Source organism: Xiphias gladius, chromosome 16 (assembly GCF_016859285.1).
Source record: "Xiphias gladius isolate SHS-SW01 ecotype Sanya breed wild chromosome 16, ASM1685928v1, whole genome shotgun sequence".
Taxonomy (NCBI): domain Eukaryota; kingdom Metazoa; phylum Chordata; class Actinopteri; order Istiophoriformes; family Xiphiidae; genus Xiphias; species Xiphias gladius.
The window spans coordinates 23,994,427-24,014,743 of NC_053415.1; the positions used below are offsets into that span (position 1 = coordinate 23,994,427).

The following is a 20,317-nucleotide window of genomic DNA, read 5'->3' on the forward strand; positions in this document are numbered from 1 at the left end:
GCAAGAGTTTTCTTTTAATATCCAATGTTGTCAAAGTGAGAACAACTTGAATTTTTTTTCATTTTTCTTTTTTGGAAGCGCACAATTTTAATCTGAAGAATGAAAAAGCAGAGGCACATCAGGAAGCACGCACCGAAACAGCAGGGGCTGCTAGTCACGGAGTGGGTGCAGCACCGAGTGGCTTATACGTTGAACTGAGCGATGAAGGGATGGGAAGCTCTCGTAAAGATGAAGGCAGGCTTTGTTCGGTAGCATCCTTCGATCTAACTCCCCGTCTGTCAGTCAGCCCTCACACGTTAACCTTTTACAACTGTAGTTTAACAGCACAAACCCCGATGAGCAGCAGAGCTATAATACAGGCCAGAGTTAAAAATACCTGCAGTGAACACAGATAGGACGGCGAAGTATCACGTAGGTTGTGCAATGACGAAGAGAGGATTGGTTTTAATTAATCTTTCAGGCAGGAAGCCCCAAAACGGGACAGCAGAGTCACTTCATTCTCTGATCTTCTATCATAAAACCGCTCTTAAAGACATACTGTACTCGCTCTCCCCTGTGGATTAAATCCACTTTCCATCCTTCTCTACTTTCTTTATTAATATCATACCCTCCCCGGGTATAAACAGATATTTGTCAAGGCATCTCATAAGACATTTCTCTTTGTGCAGTTTCCCGTCATAGATAATCACTGTTGTTTATTCTAATTAGATCCTGTCACTAGTGTAAAAGTGTCTCTTCCTGAGGTCAACACTCTAGGGATCATGGGAATATTTCCTTTAATGTATAACACACCCTGGAAAGAGTGCGAGCGAAACATGTATACTGTTTACAATCAGTCAATTGACAGAAATGCCATATGCAACAATTTTGATAATCAATTCATCCTTTGGGGTGGTTTTTAAAGAATACATGCCAAAATGATCTGGTTCTAGTGTCTGAAATGTTGGTTTCTCTAGTCTTCTGCGATAGTTAACTCAATATCGTAAAATGAACGAACGACGAAGCTAACTGTGATCGAAGTAGAGACGACTGAGGGAAAATGCAGGGCAGCCTGACTCGTTGCCGTCGGCCGCTCCGGTACTCTCGGCTCCGGCTGACAGCGCTGTCGGCAGCCCAGCAGCAGAGAGACTCTGCGTTTCGGTAGCATTTCTGTACCGAACGATGATTAAAACTTTTACCCTCCCTGACTGTCTGGAAGTCTGATGTTTTCACATCCTAGATGATGAACAAAGACATTAAAATGTGAGTATGTAGGTTAAAAAAAAAAGTCATGTACAGGAGTATGGTTTGGGATGGCTGAAATAATACTACATGTGCAGGGGACTTAACGATGTGTTTCTCCTACTTGTGGATAAGGTGTAATGAAGAAAAGACATCGGTAATAATGTGGACAGAAAATGTGGATAAGAAAAGGCATGAACCAACGAACAACAAGCACCTGACCAATTTATATACCAAAGATGACTAACGGATGCATTGCCTACTATTTAAAACAATCAATATCAGTAGCTGAGGTGAAGTAGGTTGCTCTTAGCGCAGTAAGACCATCCTTTTTAATATCTTCCCCTTAGTGACCTTGGTGTGTTCTCTGTGTTCTTTCAGGTGCTTGTATGCTTTTCCTTTCGCCTTTGCTCACGTATACACATCATACTGCGTGTTTTGTAGTAAATTTCTTTAAAGGAATAAGTGAAGTTACACTGGTGGCCAATACATACAAAAAAACCTTTGGCATTCAGCCCTCATACAGAGGCTTTAGTCCCTTTTCTTTCATACACTACATCCTGCATTTGCCTTGTATTTTCACAGCAGAAAGTTGGACTTGAAAAGCATATTGCAAGACAAAAGACTATTGAATAAGTAAAAGGCTGTGGATACAAATAACGTCATTTCTTTTTTTTTTTTTTCCCTCCCACTCACGGCATGTGGTGCATATGCGTCTGCATACTTGTAGTCTAACACACGGTTTGGCTCAAACCTCAAACCTAGAGCATGTAAGAACCAGACGATAGTCCTGCATGTTTTGAAGCGGAACAACTGGGGGAAAACAAGAAACAAAACAAAAACACGTCATCCACGTGAATGGGCGAAAATGTTACATTCTCCAATGACTTGTCATTCCAGGTGACAAATGTCTTTCACCTTCTGCAAAATGCTACGAGGGACGGGTAAAGGAGAGGAGAGGAGAGGGGGGCGGTCTGAACAAGACAAGCATCACACCTTTCACGGCGCAGGACCGGGAAAGCTCAGCAATTTCATTAAAAATAAAGTGCATAATGTAGCTCATGAAGTCACCTTTTTTGCCTCTTCAAAAGACTGTGAAAGACAACTCTGCGTTTCTTCCTGTGTGAAAAAAACAGTGTGTCTCATGTCACATTCGAGTGCTGACAATGTCACCGCGTAAACTGAGATAAAAAATTTGAATAAGGAACCTTTACTCCCGCATAATTAAACCAGTTAATCAAATTGGGCTGGAATGTACTCTTTGACAGCCAGCATCAATTTATCTCTCCATCTCTGCCGCATCATCTCCGATCAAATCCTCAATTTTAACCAGGGTTATTAATGCATCAGTTAACGGAGTCCATTAATTTGCTGGATCTTTGAGACTGGCACTGGGTGCAGACCTCATGCCGATACATTTATCAAATGAAGGCAAGCTGCAGTGCGGGGGCCCCACCAGGACACTGGAGACTCAAACAATGACTCAGTGCTTGGCTCAACCTGACATGACAGCTATTTAATCATTCATTAATGTTGGAGCTGGTGGATGTGCTGGTGTTGGCGAGTGGGTGGCTGAATTGTGAGGTGGTGGAGCGATCACACGAAATAAAAAAAAAAAGTACATTTACATTTGTTAAAACCACATGAGAACCATTAAACTATGTTTTTAAGGAATATTTGTCAACGGAGAACAGGCACTTCACTGTATTTATGCAAGATTAAACAAAGGGAAAAAAATGTCACGACCTTGCACTCACATTCACGCAAGTTTAGACTTTCCCAGCATGAGAATGAGAATATTACACTTTTATTTATTTATTTTGTTTCTGTAGCTGAAATGTCTGCCAACGCAACTCGCGAGCTCATGTTCAGTCAGTGTGTTTAATTTCACTCGGGGTTAACTCCAAACTGGCTTAGAGTGTAATTCCGATTTATTGCAAGTCGGATCTTATTCACATAAGCTTGGCTCCATTGGTGTTCTATTGGTTATGAGAACATCTGGGCTCTAGCAACGAGTCAACATCGCTGAAATGGGGTTGAAAAAAAGGAGAGGAGAGTCAAACTTATTTGGAAGAGAAACTAAAGTGAATAGCAAAATTATTACTCAAACTGTCCTCCACACGGGCTTGTTTACAACCTGTTTCATTACTGTGTGGAGGATGCTTGTGTTTCTTGGCCAGTCAGACAAAAAAAAAAAAAAAAATCCTGACTATAAAAAGGTCAAACAGGCTCTAACAGGGATGGCGTGTACACACAGCGGCAGTTAAGATCAACGTGATGTTAAGGAACTTGCATTCACGCATGCACAGGAGAGTGATTAAACTTTACTAAGAGTGATGTCTTTAATCTCCGGAATGGAAATCAAGACTATGCCTTTATTCCAGCCTCCGAGCTCCGAGTAGAGAGGCTGGGTAAGGCTGCACCCTTTGGGTTGAGCAAATCTTTGCTTTTCACTAGGGCCAAGCTTAATAAGACTTTTGCTGCCAATTACGCTGCCAGGCCCCTGCAAGCTCGAAATATATCGCCGCCTATGAGCTGGGGAATTACGTGTTTTGTAAAGGGCCTGAGCAAAAGCCAGAGTAATGCCATGGCCATATTACCAAGATTGAGCCTAAGCTAGCTTAACCTTTCATGAATGTTACAGTAGCTGGAAGCTGATGCCTGAATCCTTCGCCTAATGCATGCAGGTGTAAGAGCATGAAACCGAGCCCTTAATGAAAACATAGCGACACACCTTCTCCTCCTCTCGCCATTAACGGGAGCGCCAAGGCTCATTCTCTCCTCTCTTCTCCTGCCTCTCCACCCTCTAATCGCTTCTCTCCATTCCCCTCTTGTGTAACCAAAGGGCCTCTCTTCCTCTCTCCTGCCTCTGCTTCTTATTACTCAACTTGAGCACGTTTTTTTTCCCCATCAAGTCATATTCCCGTCATTGTAATTGCATTTGTTATACATTTTACAATTCTCCAGCTTTTTAATAAGGCACAAATCTCACACTTTTTTTTTTTTTTTTACCAGTGCAAGTTTTATTACAATGGCTGCCCCTGCAGGTATTGCGGCTGTCACTCTGTGCTAGATTACCCAGTTTGTTTTTGCAAAGATTTTAACCTTAACACTTCTATTTAGTGAATCCAAATACTTTCATTGTCAGGTGAACGTGCTAACTGTCATTACAATCTGCATTACAATACTGTTTGTTGGGTCTGATAACTATGAAACCGCCCAATTTCCCATTACATATAATCTACCTCAATCTCTGGTCCTGGTCACTCTTTGTCATCTTCCCATCTAAAGATTCGTCCAAGATTTCTTTTCCTGCCCCTGTTTGCCTGCCTTATTCTATCAACCCCTAATGCCCTTTGTCTCCTTTCATTCATCTCAGAGGAACCATTGAGCAAATCCAAACTTATAATAATTTCCGTAAGGCTGACAGTCTGAGATATAAGACATTTTGGACAGGTTTTTAAACTTTGTAAAGATCCACAGACAGCCTGTTATCTTTAGCGCCCGATTGACACAATTTGCATTAAAAAAAAGAAAAATAAAGAAAAATCAAGCTCCTTAATCCTCGTACCGTAACTGCAGAGTCGTGCCTGAAAATCATCACGGTTGGAAGTTTTCTTCACCTTCAGTATCAAAAGTAATTTAGCGTTGTGTGTGTACATCCATGATTACAGGGCAAATGGGAAATGCCAGTAGCTAATTCAGCATGACTTTTCACAGAGCAAATTTGTCAAAACATTAATAAATATAGGGGGCTTAGCCAACAGCTACCTCAGCGACCCTTCAGCAACATTATGCTACAAAAAAAATGTTTCACTAAGCTTTGTGCATTGTCCTATCAACACTGACACACTCCTCTATCCATTCATATACAGACATTTGCCCCGTGTTGAACACCTGCGGACGTACGGGCAAAGAGGTCAAACTATTTAAAATTCTAAAAAAAATTGTATCATAAAAACTCCTCCTCCTTATAGCCTTCTCCACTGCCTATTTCTATAGGTTGCTCACTTTGTCTTCTCTTCTAATCTTTCTTCTTCCATTTCTTCATTGGTACATCCATCTAAACCCCACCTCCTCAGTCTGATTCATCTTCTTACCTTTGCCTCTCTTTCTTTCCTTCTTCTCAATCGCTATACCCAATGCCGCCTCCACCGCAATTATCTTGCTGTCCCTCCATCTCTCCAGACCCAGTCTCTGCCTCATCGTCCATTCAATCCGAGCCTCTCTCTCCTCTTTCTCTCTACCGTTCGTCAACCCAAATTCCTCCCTGTATCCCTCTTGCCACTGCTCGACCACAGTGATCCTGAGGTTAATTAGCCTTCCAAGTGTCAGACTGTTAGATCCCCTCTGCCTACCTACTAGCTGCCCTGTGATTCCCCCTCAGTAGGGGGAATAACAAGCTTGGTCATCATACATTGGTGCGGGCAGAAAGTAAGGAAAGAAAAAAGACGGGGGGGGTAGCAAGGCGAAGCCATACATGGATAGAATAATGATTTCAGGGGAAATTTAGAACAGAACAGAGGAGAAAAACAGAGGGATGAAAGCTTGACCATAATGGGGATGTCGAGAGAAAGGGGGAGAAGGATAAAGAGGTAATGGAGAACAAAGAAGAGAGGAATATGTGAGGATAGCGTATGAACAGCAGAGGGAGTGAGAGCTATGACAGGTGAAGGGATAAATGACAAAAAAAAACTCAGTTCCATGTGAAAAAATGTGGGTAAAGTAACTGAAGGATAGAAAGAAAAAATAAATGACAGGAGAGACAGAAAGGCCAAAAAAGGATATAACTTGGTAACTAGCATTCAGAAGACAAAAAACAGGAGGAAAAATGTTGGAGGGAGGGAGAGGGAGAGGACTGAAAATTATCGAAGGAAAAAAGAAAATGATAAAAGAGCGCGAGCTGGATAAAGAGAAGAGATAGACATGGAAGAGGATGTATAGATGGACAGATAAAAATTGTCTTTGTAAAATGTAATGAAAGAGGGCAGATTGAGGACAATAAACTGGTCAAGTGCAGAGACTACAAAGATGTTTTAAAAGAAAACTGAGGAAAAGAGCCACAATTAAGACTAAAAATCTATAATAAAAAAGTAAGGGAGGATGAAGACGGGGGCTGCGAGAGTATGCAGGGAGCACCATAAAAAATAACTGAAGAGAAAAGAGGGTAGACGGAGATGACTGACAGGTGAAAAAGAGGAGACGGAAGCCGGTAATGGTAGAGGAGCATGGAAACAGAGCAATAAATGAGCAGAGCTGCAGATGTGATGGACAAGAGACAGAAAAGAGAGGAGGCCGTTAACTGAAGAGGGGGAGAGGAGCGCGAGGGGAGTGAAAATTGATAGAAATGGACAGAGAGAAAGATGAGTTTTGAATTTAAACAGGGACTCAGCATGGAATCAAACTGAGAAATTAAGTGGTATTATTACTGTTATGAAATGTCATTAGCTCAACGATTAATGTACAATACTTATTCCTTAAAATACAACCCTCCTGACTATATCAAACAAGAGCACGTATTCTAAATGTGAGAAAAACATGACAATCCTGACAATATGATTATATTCTATGATGCTCAGCTGTCGAAACACCTTACACACTAGTAATTGTGCAACCTTATAAGCAGACTGGGAAAAAACAAGAACCAAGAAAGGATTGTGTGTGTGTGTGTGTGTGTGTGTGTGTGAGAAACAGATGAACACAAACAGAAATACTTTCATTTCAAGGTAAAAATGCAGGTGGTTGATTTTTTTAAAAATTCCAGATTCAAAACAACAGTTTTGACCAATCCAACATTTGCCAGCGAATTATGTACTAATAGTGAATTAGCTGCAGCATCTGTTTGTATTTCAAACTGGCTTTGATATGATTTGACTGATCCAGTGCAGCGCATTGCTGACAATCCGGTGCTAACGCTGCCAGGGTCAGAGGTCTGAATCCCACATAAGCAACACCTACATATTATCTATGGTCTAATGCTGCTGGGTGGCATGTTGAAAACCATGTCAAGAAAACTGCATCAGTTGAATGTAAACAGTACATTGTTTTGCTCTACCTGAATACTCCAAGCTTATCAATCAGCCAAGGCCCAATCAGCGAGGGTAGACTATCAAAGTGATTGGCTAAAATTAAGAATTCTGCTACTGACCACAGTAGATAAGAAATTAGGATTTTTGATTCCTAAGGTCTTTCTTGTAAAAGCCTCTGGACGTCTAGCCGCCCCACGCTCGGCGGACCCCGTGGTCGCTCATCTCAGTCAAGGCTCTTCACTGGCTTCGCAGTGTTGGAATGAACTCCCAACTGAAGTCAGGACAGCAGAGTCGACGCCCATCTTGCTTTCTATTCATTCGCTTAAAAGGGATACAGCTCCCAACTATGGCTGATGTCTAGCTCTTGCTCCTGCATGGTTAGAACGCAAGCATCTGTCAAATAAATGTAATGTAATGTAATGTAGGAAGAGTGTTTTCACGGCAGGAGCAGGTCATCCAACTACAACGTGCTCAGTCTTTAAGCAAGGTTCATTCAGCCAAGCAGCAACAATGCCACTCAAGATTTATCAAAGTGTGAGTCTCTGTCCTCTTCCAAATTCTAGTGCAGTTTATTCAGAGGCGGAACAGTATGTGGACCATCAACAGGACCGATCCTTAAATCTGAAGATTTCCTGATTGCGTTTTTACAGTTTAACTCCCATTTCATACACTTTTATGTATATATATATATATATAAAAGGAAGGTACTGTGTGTACACACCACACTGAAGTCCAGATTCTGTTCGATCCACTCCTGGCCATCCTTGAACTCCTCGTGCAGACCCATGATGTACAGAGTGTCTAAGGCATCCACGATGGTTGCTCCTAGCTGGGAATTACCTGCACAAGACACAAGGTAAAACAAATAGATTAATTTGTCCATTCACGCACTAGCCAATTTGCTAAAAAAAAAAACCCTGCACCTCTGGGAAGTTTGAGTGGAAAACTCATCACAAAACAGCGTTTTTGGGCCTAATTTGTGAAAGTGAAACTAACACATTTGTTGCAGAGAAAAATAAGAAATTACTCAGCCCAATTTTAATATATACAATTAAAACTTTGGCTGCACATCCATCAGAACACAGGGAGAAAATGCAAATCCACACAGAAAAAGCTGTAAATTATACACAGTACACTGTTGTTGAGAGGAGACAATCACTGAGTGACAGTGAGGTTCAAACCAACGCTAAGACGAGTTAGATGAGTCCGAACATCTTGGGGTGGATCCATTTCTTTCAAGCAATGAAATCTGTGCTGTGTTATCACCCAATCAGAATGCGCTGTGACATGAGGTGACTGGATGAACAATGATACAATGAATAAGCCTGTTCAAATATTACTCCTTTCTGCACTAACATTTATGTCCCTTTTCCATCTTACAAACTTTCTCTTCCTATTTCTGATTCTTCCAGTCTCTCTCATATACAACATTTGTAAACTGTTTCTCCCTCTTTTTGTGTTGGGATGACTCATTAAGAAAAAAAAAATCAGTCCAATCCTCCCTCTGATCCCCAAGCTATCGGTCTCCGTATCACCAGAGAGCTGGTGAATGAAGAGACGCGTCTGAGTTTTGTGCTGACACAAAACTCATCTAGGAGCACTTCTCATTGAGTAAAGTAAAAAGTAAAATAAAAATAAAAATATGGTGGGTGTACAACAGCTTGTAGACGGGAAGTTGGCAAACAAGGGGCAGGACAAAAAGGAGACACTATAAGTATAATTTAGTTTATACGACTGCAAAGTACAGTAGAAATGGCCATGTTCAGTAATGTCTTATGGATCAAGTTTAAAATCAATATTTGGACAGCCATTTTATGATATGTGACCTCCATCAACCTGCTTCTACGACAAGTAGGAATTCCAACATTGTTGTGCTTCAACAGATGTACATTCCCTTAATTACAGTAGTCTGCACCCGACACAGTAAGATTAAAATCTTCCATCAGAGATGGGACATTAAGCTAATTAGTGCAGAGTAAAATAGCAAAGGTGTCATATCATCATAAAAATGATAATTTACCTCGTTCATTTGAGAGTCATGGTTTGAAGATCGGGACATTACAGCCAAAATGTGTTGTGATTCAGGTCACATATCGTATAACACAGTTTGCTGACAACAGGAGAGAGAGAGGACACCAGAGTACAAGCCAGTTTTGAAAAGCCAGAAATCTCAGATGGTGCAGCACATTAGGTGTTGTCTCAATATCATTGATCAACCACCCCCTGAACCCCTGTAAATACAGTATATTATGGTTATTTTGTGCACCACGGAAATAAAATGTTACTTACTGCCCCTTTCAGTAAGTTGCAATTCATCAAGTATTGTTGGTTCTACTCACTGTTGTCATTTCACTGTTAATACTGTTCATCATTGTAATACTACTACAGCTGAGGTCAGCAACTCTTTAACTCCAGCTTTGGGACTGCTATCCCTTAATAATGCACAGCCATCAACTTTGTGCTTATTTAAATGCTACAGACTTTGGAAGGTATCGTTACAAACGCATCCCCTTGGATTAGGGGATTCGACCGGAATTTACAAATGGGGAACACAAATGTAATTAACAGGTCGGTCAGTCCTTGTCCTTTAGCCTGGGCAGCGTTTTAAATCCATTTTGTTTTGAACTTTCCTTTAGTTGTCTGGATGCCCAATAGCTGGAGAAGTAAATACAGTGAATAGGAATCATTTCGCCTTGTTGCTTTTAAGTTAAAGTTGCTTTTAAAGATTCATTAAATGTCTTTTCTTTGTGATATTCATCATTATTGTCCTTTCTCTCCCTAGTGAAGGACATCTACAAGTTTTTTTTTCTGTTTCCACATTAGAGTTTGATCTACTACTGCAGATAATGCTATGTCGTCCCATAGTTTTTCTGGGTAATTTAGAGTTATACTAATGAGATACTCATCTCAGTTCTGCAGATGTTTTGACAGATCTTCGTGCTGTTTTATTCAATGAAAGATAAGGTTGTTTAATTAAAGTTACTTCTTTTCCCAGTAGACCCCACGTTAATATTGTTATTATAAGGATATTTATTTTTAATTGAATACATTTTCCTATTTCTACTCTGACTACAGCTGAAAATTTGCTAATGCTAAAAACACTTTAAAGCATATCTCAAGCATCAGTTCATAGATGCAGACAAAGCAGCTTTGGCACAAGATTAATTACACAGTCATAATGTTGCTGGAATACATTTTTGTCAACAGACTGGCACTTACATAAAACAACACAACATATCTTAATTTTTCTTCAGGTATTAAGGAGTCACAGCAGATTCGAGGAAATTATCAATCATTAATACAGTATATATATAACACCGCAGCAAGGTGTTCCAAGATCTTGTCAGATCATCTTGATCCCCCTCTCTCTATTACTGCTCGCTGTATTCGGTTCAGTTTGATGCAGATACGTTAACAACATATTTCGGTGGTAAAAGTCACTGTCAATAACCTTTAAATCCTTCCTCATTTCATATCGGCTACAGCATGTGTTGCTGGAATCCCTGAGCCTCCCCGCCATCCCTTCTTATCTATGACTCCATTCAAAGGGAGAGCGTCTGGCTTCACGCAGGGGCTGTAGCGTTATTATCATTACAGACAGGAACCGCTAAATCACTCTGAAAATACACTGCAGTGAGGCAGGCACGGCTGATAGCAAGATGCCCTGGCTGCCTGCCGGATCTTGACAGATTGGCCCGACTTTTGGTGGAGCAGATCCCCTCTGCTGCACCACACGACCCCTATCTCCCTCCCTTCTGTCGCTTTCATCACCTACAGATACGCTTTAGGCAGTCATAGCGATGTGAGGCAAAGACGGAGGTCTGTCGGAGTTCCTGGGTCAGAGAATATTCCTTTGATGTCAAGGTTTCCTCTAACAGCTCCCGACTGCACCGTTTCCTCTACGTCCTCAACACCACAGCGAGCAGTCACCATCACTGATATGAATAAAATCAAAATGCGATATTAACATTGCATAATATAGCCCCGTTTTTCCCTCAAGAACCCCAAGAGGCATAGTCCTAATTGTTTCAGAAATCCCTCTCATCACTCCTCCTAACTCTATTAGTGCATTCCTGCCAGCGGGCAGCGTCAGTATAAAACACAGACACTATAAGCGACTTATATTGACAGGTTGGTTGAGTATTACCGTCAAAACATCCTTTTGTTTGGACATCTTACAACACAAACTTAACAATCAAACAGGCGACGCAATAGCTTAAAATGTCCATCAGACACTGTTTTTAAGATCAGCTGTATGATACAGATACCGGCAAACTATCAATGTGAAAAGGGCATGAAATCGTATCGTGCGGCCTCAGAATAGCATTTCCTTCTTTTGTGCTGATATAAACATAATGACAAAAGTACCACTTGTTCTATCTGCAATGTACAGTCGTTCATTTGAAATTACAATAAAATTTAGTTTTGCGTTCAAACGTCCATTTATTACGTCACACAGTCCATTATGTTTGGGCTAATGTTAGATATTTTAAATCAGTGGTATGTTAATTTGTGTTTACAGAATTTTCAGAGCAGAGATGTGTTAAGTACTTATAAAAAAAAAAATCGGATTAAATAGTCTTTATGGTCAGTATTATGTCAGCCAACGCTACAGATAACTACAATTTGCATTACTTCTATTTGTGTGCTATAACGGAATTTAACCCGATGATTGATTGATTATTAGTTCAATAAACTACAGTCATGTTAGGGCTACTAAGAGTTATTTTCATTATTAATTAATCTATCAATCCTTGGGTTCTCACAAATTATGAGAACCCAAGGAGACGTCAAATGTCAAAACTCAAAAAAACATTCAATTCAAATATATAAAAACACACAACAGGCAGCAAATCTCTACATTTGAGAAGACAGAACCAGGAAATACATATCTGGCATTTTTGCTCGATAGAATCCTGTTAACAATAAATCAATAGTCAAAATACTGACTCTTTTTCTGTCAATTACGTAATTGATTAATCAACTAATTGTTTCAGCAATATATTATAAAATGATGTAACATGCACTTCCTCCATAGGATTAACTAAGCAATACTCCCATGCCTGATCCTGCTCGGTGGGTCATACTTATGCCCAATTCACAGGGACCCTAATGAATTAAAGTTAGATTACAGGGAAATAGGAATTTAACATGTAATATGTTTAACAGTATTGAGATTTAACAAAAAATATTAAAAAGTTACGCAATGTCCTTAATTTAACACAAATTTTCCTAACCAATTTATGGTTGTGGTTCAACTACCATGAATATTACTTCTACCTACGGGGGCAAGAAAAAGTATGCGAACCCTTTGGAATGACCTGGTTTTCTGTATTAATTTGGTGAGAAAATGCGATCCAACCTTCATCTAAAGTCACAAGTATAGACAAACACAATGTGCTTAAATTGATAACACAGAAACAACTATAATCTTTCTTGTCTTCACTGACTACACTCATTAAACATTCACATTGCTGGTGGAAAAAGTAAATGAACCCTTGGATGTAATAACTGGTTGAATCTCCGTTGGCGGCAATAACCTCAAACGAGTTCTTCCTGTAGCCGTGGATCAGACCTGCACAACGTTCAAGAGGAATGTTGGATCATTCTTCCTTACAGAACTGTAACTGCCATATTCTTAGGATGTCTGGTGTGAGCATCTCTATTGGGTTTGGGTCTGGGCTCTGACTGGGCCGCTCGAAAAGGTGGATTTTCTTTATTTGAAGTCATTCTGTACCAGAGATGTTAACCAACTCAAATGATTCCTTTAGGCCTTGAGCTGTTACTCTGGGCTTCTTTTTTATTTCACTGAGCGCCTGTGTTGTGCCTCTGGAGTCATCTTAGCTGTGCGCCCACTTCTAGGGAGAGTAGCCACAGTAAGACATTTGTCAAAATGTGGACTAATGACTTTCTAAACTCTTTGAGATTACTTCATAACCCTTTTTAAACTTGGTGCAAATCAACAATTCTTGATTGTAAGTCTTCTTCATCTCCTTCTTACGAGGCCTGGTTCACATCATCAGATGCTTCTTTCGAATAACAAACTCAAAATGTTTGAGGGTTGTTTATAAGTCAGGGTGTCTCTAACCCACACCTCCAGTCTGGTTTCACTGACTGGACTCCAGGTTTGCTAACTCCTGATTTCCGATTAGCTTTTGCTGATGTCATTAGCTGAGGGTTTCACATACTTTTTCCAACCTATAATCAATATATAACCTATCATCAATATATAACAATCAATATATACATGAACAATACAATGGTTTGTGTGTTATTAGTTAAAATAGTTTGTGTTTGTTCATAATTGTAACTTGGATGAAGATCTGACCATATTTTGATACAAATTTATACATAAATTGCAGGTAATTCTGAATTTTTCTTGCCAATGTATCTCTAACAATTTCTCCACTGACTTTGGTTGTAATTTAATAAATGAATCACCCTCCCAACATTGTGTTGAAATTTCTGCAGAAATTTCAACACAGAGTTTAAATTTGCAGTTTACTTGTGTTTCTCTGTCTGTTAAGTGTTCAGCTCACTTTGGTTATAACCTTGTGATCACACCTACACAGCCTCCCCTCTCCATCTCCTTTCTGCTCCATCACACCCTCCATCTTTTCATCTGCCCCTCCTTCTTTTTACTAACCATCTGTTTGTTCCCATTTATCAGTGTCTGGCTGTGTTTTTCCTAATCTTTCCTTGATCGCTCCATTCAAACCCTGATGCAAGGATACTCCTTTAACCTTCTGTCGCCAATTTTCCTTGAGCATTCTCTTCTTGCTAAATCTCCTTTTTTCCTTGTTAATTTGTCTCGAGTCTGCCTTTACTTGCAGTCTGTCCTCTCATCTGAACTTGTATTGTTTCACTGTCATTCTTGTCAACACACACTGTCGCTGTCAGTTCCATCATCCTCCCAACATTTGAGTGCTGTACATCGTTTCACACAAGGCCGACTGCAAGCTGAATTGGCACTTCAGGAGGTGAGTTTAGGGTTGCCAGCCACTGCTTATCTGAGACAAATTGGACAGGATGAGGTTTTATTTATTTGGGGAATTATCGCCACAGCCTCATGCACATACATAGACACCCTCAGCTGAAAATTCTCTCACTCTCTCTCAATCTAACTCTTTTCCTCTCTTACATTTACGATCTGTTTCCTTTGATTTAATTCACACGACTGACCTTCTTTCTACCTTAACTAAACTCTCTCTCAAACTCTCCAACTTCCTCTCTCCATCTATCACAATCTCACACCTCCCTCTCTCGCTCTCTCTCCGCTTCCATTATCTCTCTCTCTCTCAAACACTCACGCTGCCTCTCTCGCTCCCCGTGCCAATTTCATTAGACGACAGGTTTCAGGGCTCTCCGAAATGAATTCACACGAGACGGGAAAACGTGATGACATTATTCAGGCTCCATTCCCTCTGTCTTGTAAACTGTCAGCTCTGGGAGAGTGGGAGATGATGGAGAGCTCGGAGGTGTGTGTGTGTGTGTGTGTGTGTGTGTGTGTGTGTGTGTGTGTGTGTGTGTGTGTGTGTGTGTGTGTGTGTGTGTGTGTGTGTGTGTGCCTGTGACGGGTCAGAAAGGAAGGTTGACGGTGTGTTTCTCTGCAGGATCAGATTCAGAAGCCTGACTGGAAGTGAAGTTTTTACTTGACAAAAACACTAATTTGAACCACGCTCTAGAGCTGTTGCATTTCTAGGACTCCATCTCTTGTATTTACTCTCTAGCGGCTTCTCTGATTTTGCCTTTACCCTTTTCCTCCATCCCCATTTCGTCTCTCATTTCAGTCCGTTTCGCATTGTGCTCCTTCTGATGCCTTCTACACAATAGGGATGGGCATTTCAAGCAAAAATACTATTCGATATTCACCGGGAACTATTCGACCTCAAATCTAGTTATCAGAAAGTAGTTGTAAAATATATACTGGATGCTGGGGATTAACATTCCCTGTGCCAATATCAGCTCAGCTGTCAGGCTTCTCTGCCAACGCAGTCGATACAGATTATTGTAAACAATGAAGTCTGCTGGACAAATGCTAACATTTCTACATTACCTCACTTTCTGAGGTATCTGTAAAAAAGAAATAATGAGTTATTACTATTCACAGAAACAACTTTTATCTAAAAAGTGAAGAATGCCATGTTGTTGTTTTGTATTCAGCTACATCCTTTTAGCCTTTGTTCCACCATGTTAGCCCTTGTCAGACTAGAGAGTATTTACAATCACTGTCACAGCCTGCTACCCAGTTTTATAAAAATTGTATTGCAGGCATCAACCCCATCTCTTCCTCTGTTGCTCCAGGTCCACTGAGGCATTTCAACCTGTTTTGTAATGAGCCCAGCGGCAATAAATAAAGCTAAGCCAACTCTCCGTGCCAATTCAGACCACCCTGGCTGGTAGTGGACAACTGGTTACCAACTTATTTGGCACCAGACTGAACCATCTGCTGTGTTTTGTTTTCTGCCTCAGAGGGTTACTGGTCAGACTGGGCCTCTCCGCTCAGCATTAACTCCCTGACTAAACCCCAGCTTCACTGCCTGTCCCCAGGCCTGGTGCCGGAGGGTCTCAGTCCGCGCTAGTTTTACTGTCACGTCATTTGATAGCATTCCCTTTATCTGCACACAGAAAATGAAATAAGTAACTTTGAAGAAAACCGACACTTGAAGCTACTGTTAAAACTACAGTGGGGTCCAAAAGTCTAAGACCACTTTCCCGTTCACTTTGGACGCCACTGTATATATATGTATATATATATATATATATATGTATGTGTGTGTATATATATGTATATATATATATATATATATATATATATATATATATATATATATATATATAGATATATATATACATATATATATATATGTATATATATATATATATATATGTATATATATGTGTGTGTGTGTGTGTGTGTGTGTGTGTGTGTGTGTGTGTGTGTGTGTGTGTGTGTAAAATGGAGAGTTGAAGCATCAAAGGATTGCCTCAACCAAGCTCCGAATCTCAGTGCCGCAGTTGATAGGCATTTGCTATACTGCATACATTATGTCCAACTAAATGCCAGGCCAAGCTGGGATTAGACTGAATCACACTGCAAAAAATCCACAGGTGGTATACACTGAGGGTAAATCTATATAATACTCACATAATATTTCTAGAGGGCTGCAGACTGTGCATCTATAGTTGTTTAGTTATTCACTGTAGAGTCTACTTTGAATACATAGCTGTAATAAACATGCTGGCACTATCATCTTCTGTGATTTGGCCTGGTTTATTTTCCGCAGAACAGCTGCTCAGATAAGACAGTTCTCAACAGCATGAGAGTAAATGAGTACAGCTTTTACGCAATTTTCCTGGTGAGAACAACTGCACTCTCAGGGTAACACTGACATTGGCTTTGATTCCCGATAAACTTTACTTCCATTACAGTTACCATAGCACTGCCATCAACTTGAAATCATACAAGGCAACAATCTCCTACAAGGACACGGGGACAGTAAAATTCTGCAAAGAATATTTTCCATCATGCACTCCATCTCTTTACCTCTTCATGAGAGAAGAAAACCAAAAAAATACATCTGAATCTTCCATCTCCTCTTTGAGCTGGTAACTAGGGGAGTAATTGCCTTCTTGTTTCATTTTGCAAAATGTGTTAGGGCAAACTAGTCTTTGAAATGTCCAATTTGCATTCGCTTACATCTACAGGGTCTGTTTAGATTAAAATATCTAGTGCAAGATGTTAAAAGTAGGTCTATGTAGCTGACAGATTAATAGAAAGCATAACTTGAGCAAAGTCATTTGAGAGAACAGTGAAAGTTGCTCAAGATGGATGGGGGGGTTCATGCACTCACCAGCTTAGCCAGAGAAAGGTCAGCAAATCCCTCAAAAACCAACATCACATACAGGCCAACATTAACATGCAGGCCCTCTGCCTGGGATATTCAGAAATCTAATTACATCAGTTGGTCAGAGGCAAATACACATCAAAAATGGTAAAAAGAAAAAAAAAAAAACAACCAAGCTGCAAAATGGATCACTGTTGCAACCTACCATTGAAACGGTAGACTGGTGTTTTTTGTCCTAACTTCCACTTTCCTCACATCACCATGGGTTGTTTCCTTTCTCTCATTCTCTTTCTATGTTTGGGCCCAAATTCACCTCTTACTTCTCTCTCAGGTGTTTGATGTTTCGCCACTTTGGTTGCTGGTGTTAATTTTCCTTCTCAATCTTATCCCCTACGCACTCTGGTTTGTGTCACAATATCCTCCCTTATTCAATTTAACCACAGTGGACCTTGAACCACAATGATTTTTTTTTTTTTTAAACAACAATGAGTTTATTTACAACAAATTTCATTTGCAAACTGTAACTGAACCCACCTGCATACATTTGCCACATGAAAATATATATAAATATCAGAAAAATGTAACTATAAAAATAATTTAACCATATGGCCCCATTCTTACTTCATGGGTTTTTGTAGTACAGTCAGAATAAAACTCACTAAATTATTTTTGAGAAGCAAACAGTCCACACCAACCAGATGCTGCCACCTACTGACAGACGACAATGTCGCAGCAATATTGCAGTTAAAATTACAAAAATATTGTATAAGTAACTCAAACTCCCGGAACGTACTGTCGTAAGACTGAATGTATATCCACAGTATGTATGTAACACATATGGAAACAGTAACACAACAGTATATAATAGGTCACTCGGCCCTGTTATTGAATTTTCAGAGTGGAAATATAAGCATGAGGCAGGTAGGAGGACCGACCAGGAGAACAATGGAACTCCTTTTTCACAACTTTCCAATGCCACCAAAGCTCTCAATATTAATAGGAACCCTAACAGCTTCAGAGTTATGTACAGCTGCACCGTGGGCAACGGTTCCAAAATGACTCATCCAATTATTCAGCGGTACTACCTTGTAGACTCCAGCCCATATCATCATTTGGTCACAAAGATTGTGGGCAACACATAAAGAAAAAGAACTAAAAAAACTAAAGCCTGCATGTACAAACTTACAAGGTAATGTTTTTCATGAAAATTCCCCCTTTTTTTACTCTGTGTGAAGGGCTTATGCGCATTCCTGCTGGACTCAGCAGCAGGCAAATCCTCCTGTTTCCTGCTGTCCAATTTGGCACCGGCAGCCCTGCTGAAAGTTTAATCTGAAAAGAAAAGGGGGGAGTAAGGGTAAGGGAGGGCCAAGTCAAAGAGTTCTGAAGGAAATTTGACATATTGTCGGGAGCAGAATTCAATTCTCTCCTCAGTCTCATTTTGCACTGCAAATGTGCAAAACCAAAGTCTGCAAAGATATAAATAATGTAGTAGGCTCACTCATCTAAATGGAGATATACCAGTTACTGCTAACAGGAGCAGATTAGGCCGGAGCTGGACTTGGAGGGTTCCTATACCATGAAAAATAGCGTAAGAATGGCATAATTGTCTAAGACTGACATTTAGTTTCTGATGAACGGCACGCCCCATTTAACGATTCTCTGTGTTCAAATTTGCATTGTGACAATAATACCTGATGAATCCTGGTTCGCGAGTTTTGATCAGTGTGGTGTACTGGATACTGACAAGGCAGTTTTCTCTGCCATGAATTACAATGACCTGACTCCTCCATAGTACTTCTCCGTACTGTTATACTAAAGCCAACTGGCCGTACCCTGTAATGGAAGAACAATGCTGCTCCTTTACTCCCATGTCTAAGTCATCATAATATTATATATGTAACCGTAAAACGCATCTTTAAGACCCTTTTGGTCGTCTGGAGATATTTAAAAAGTCAAATGGAGCTGGGATTTCCAACCAACTCACAGAGTTAACAGTTAACTAGCTAGATAAAGCTGATAAAATCGACCAAATCAAGTACAGTCAATTTTATTCATATAGCACAAAATTACAAACCATTTGCCTCAGAGGGCTTCAAAATATCCATCCTTAATTTGGATAAGGAAAAACAAAACAAAACAAACAACCAAAAACTTTACCAGGAATTGCAACAGAAGAGGGATCCCTCATCCCATGTACAGAAAAACATACAATAAATGTGATAAATACAATGACTGTCAAAAATGAGCTGCCTGCTTTTCTTTACTTTTGCCTGAAATCAAGGATTCCTATCGCAAAACTCACCACAAATTTCAACAATCAAATTTTCTACCATTATCACTGTGTTTCTCCCCAATCCCCAAACCCTGATCTCTGCTCCCAACCCCCCCTCCTCCTCTTCCTCCTCCTCCTCTCACATAGAAAGCAGCTTTGGGCCCTCAGGCAATCATTATAAAGTGATCATCAGTAAACCCCTCGCCCCACCCCACCCTCCTTACTGCTACAGTCATCAAGACATTTGAGTCTGAGTCTACACGTTAGGCTGAAAAACGAAAAGGGCAAAAAGCTCGATGTGTGGCCCTTTCAAGCGTGTCATTGTGTTCAGTTTAGCAGCATGTCGCTTTGTCTCTCATCCAACGAGGGAAATCATTGCATTCATTAAGTAGATATCAACCAGCGCAACACGGTTTTGCCATTTGTTGTGAAAACGCATTTTTGGGTAATGGGAGATTTTTATCACAGGGCTGACGGGGGGAGCTGTGGCTATGAGCTTATGAATATGAAAGCGTTGAGCGAATGTTCCTGTAGTGGAGTTAAGGTTCATCAACCGAAACATCCCTGAAGGTTGTGGGAGAAGGAATCTTTTTAACCTAGATAGATCAGATGGTAGATTTTGATAGATGGTAGACCTGTACATGTTGTTTCCTGTTGCAAAAATTTAAGAAAATAAATTAACCAGTACACAAAAACTACTGCAGGCACTATTCCACTCATAACAGATACAAATACCAGCTATCATCATTTCAGTGTGCATCCGAATAATCAATAACTTCTACCAACAGCGAAACGATTCCTGGTTCAGTCAGGCAACATAGCCACAGTAGATCGATGACTATGAAAACAAATGTCTTGAATATGGATTGCACCACTGGGTTGTACAATGTTGTTTTTTTTTTTTTTTTCCATTTTACTCAACTCACCTTTTAAGCAAAAATGTTAGG

At 40.2% G+C, this 20,317-nt stretch overlaps 1 protein-coding gene across 9 annotated transcripts in view; it reads right to left on the minus strand.

Annotated features, from left to right (window-relative positions):
* The window catches only part of man1a2 (mannosidase, alpha, class 1A, member 2), a 137,195-nt gene that overhangs the window by 67,358 nt on the left and 49,520 nt on the right, over nt 1–20,317 (minus strand). For all 9 annotated transcript variants that reach the window (XM_040148288.1, XM_040148287.1, XM_040148286.1 and 6 more), the window contains one exon: nt 7,972–8,090. In XM_040148288.1, the coding sequence (XP_040004222.1) occupies nt 7,972–8,090 (119 nt within the window). The remainder of the gene's footprint in view (nt 1–7,971; nt 8,091–20,317) is intronic.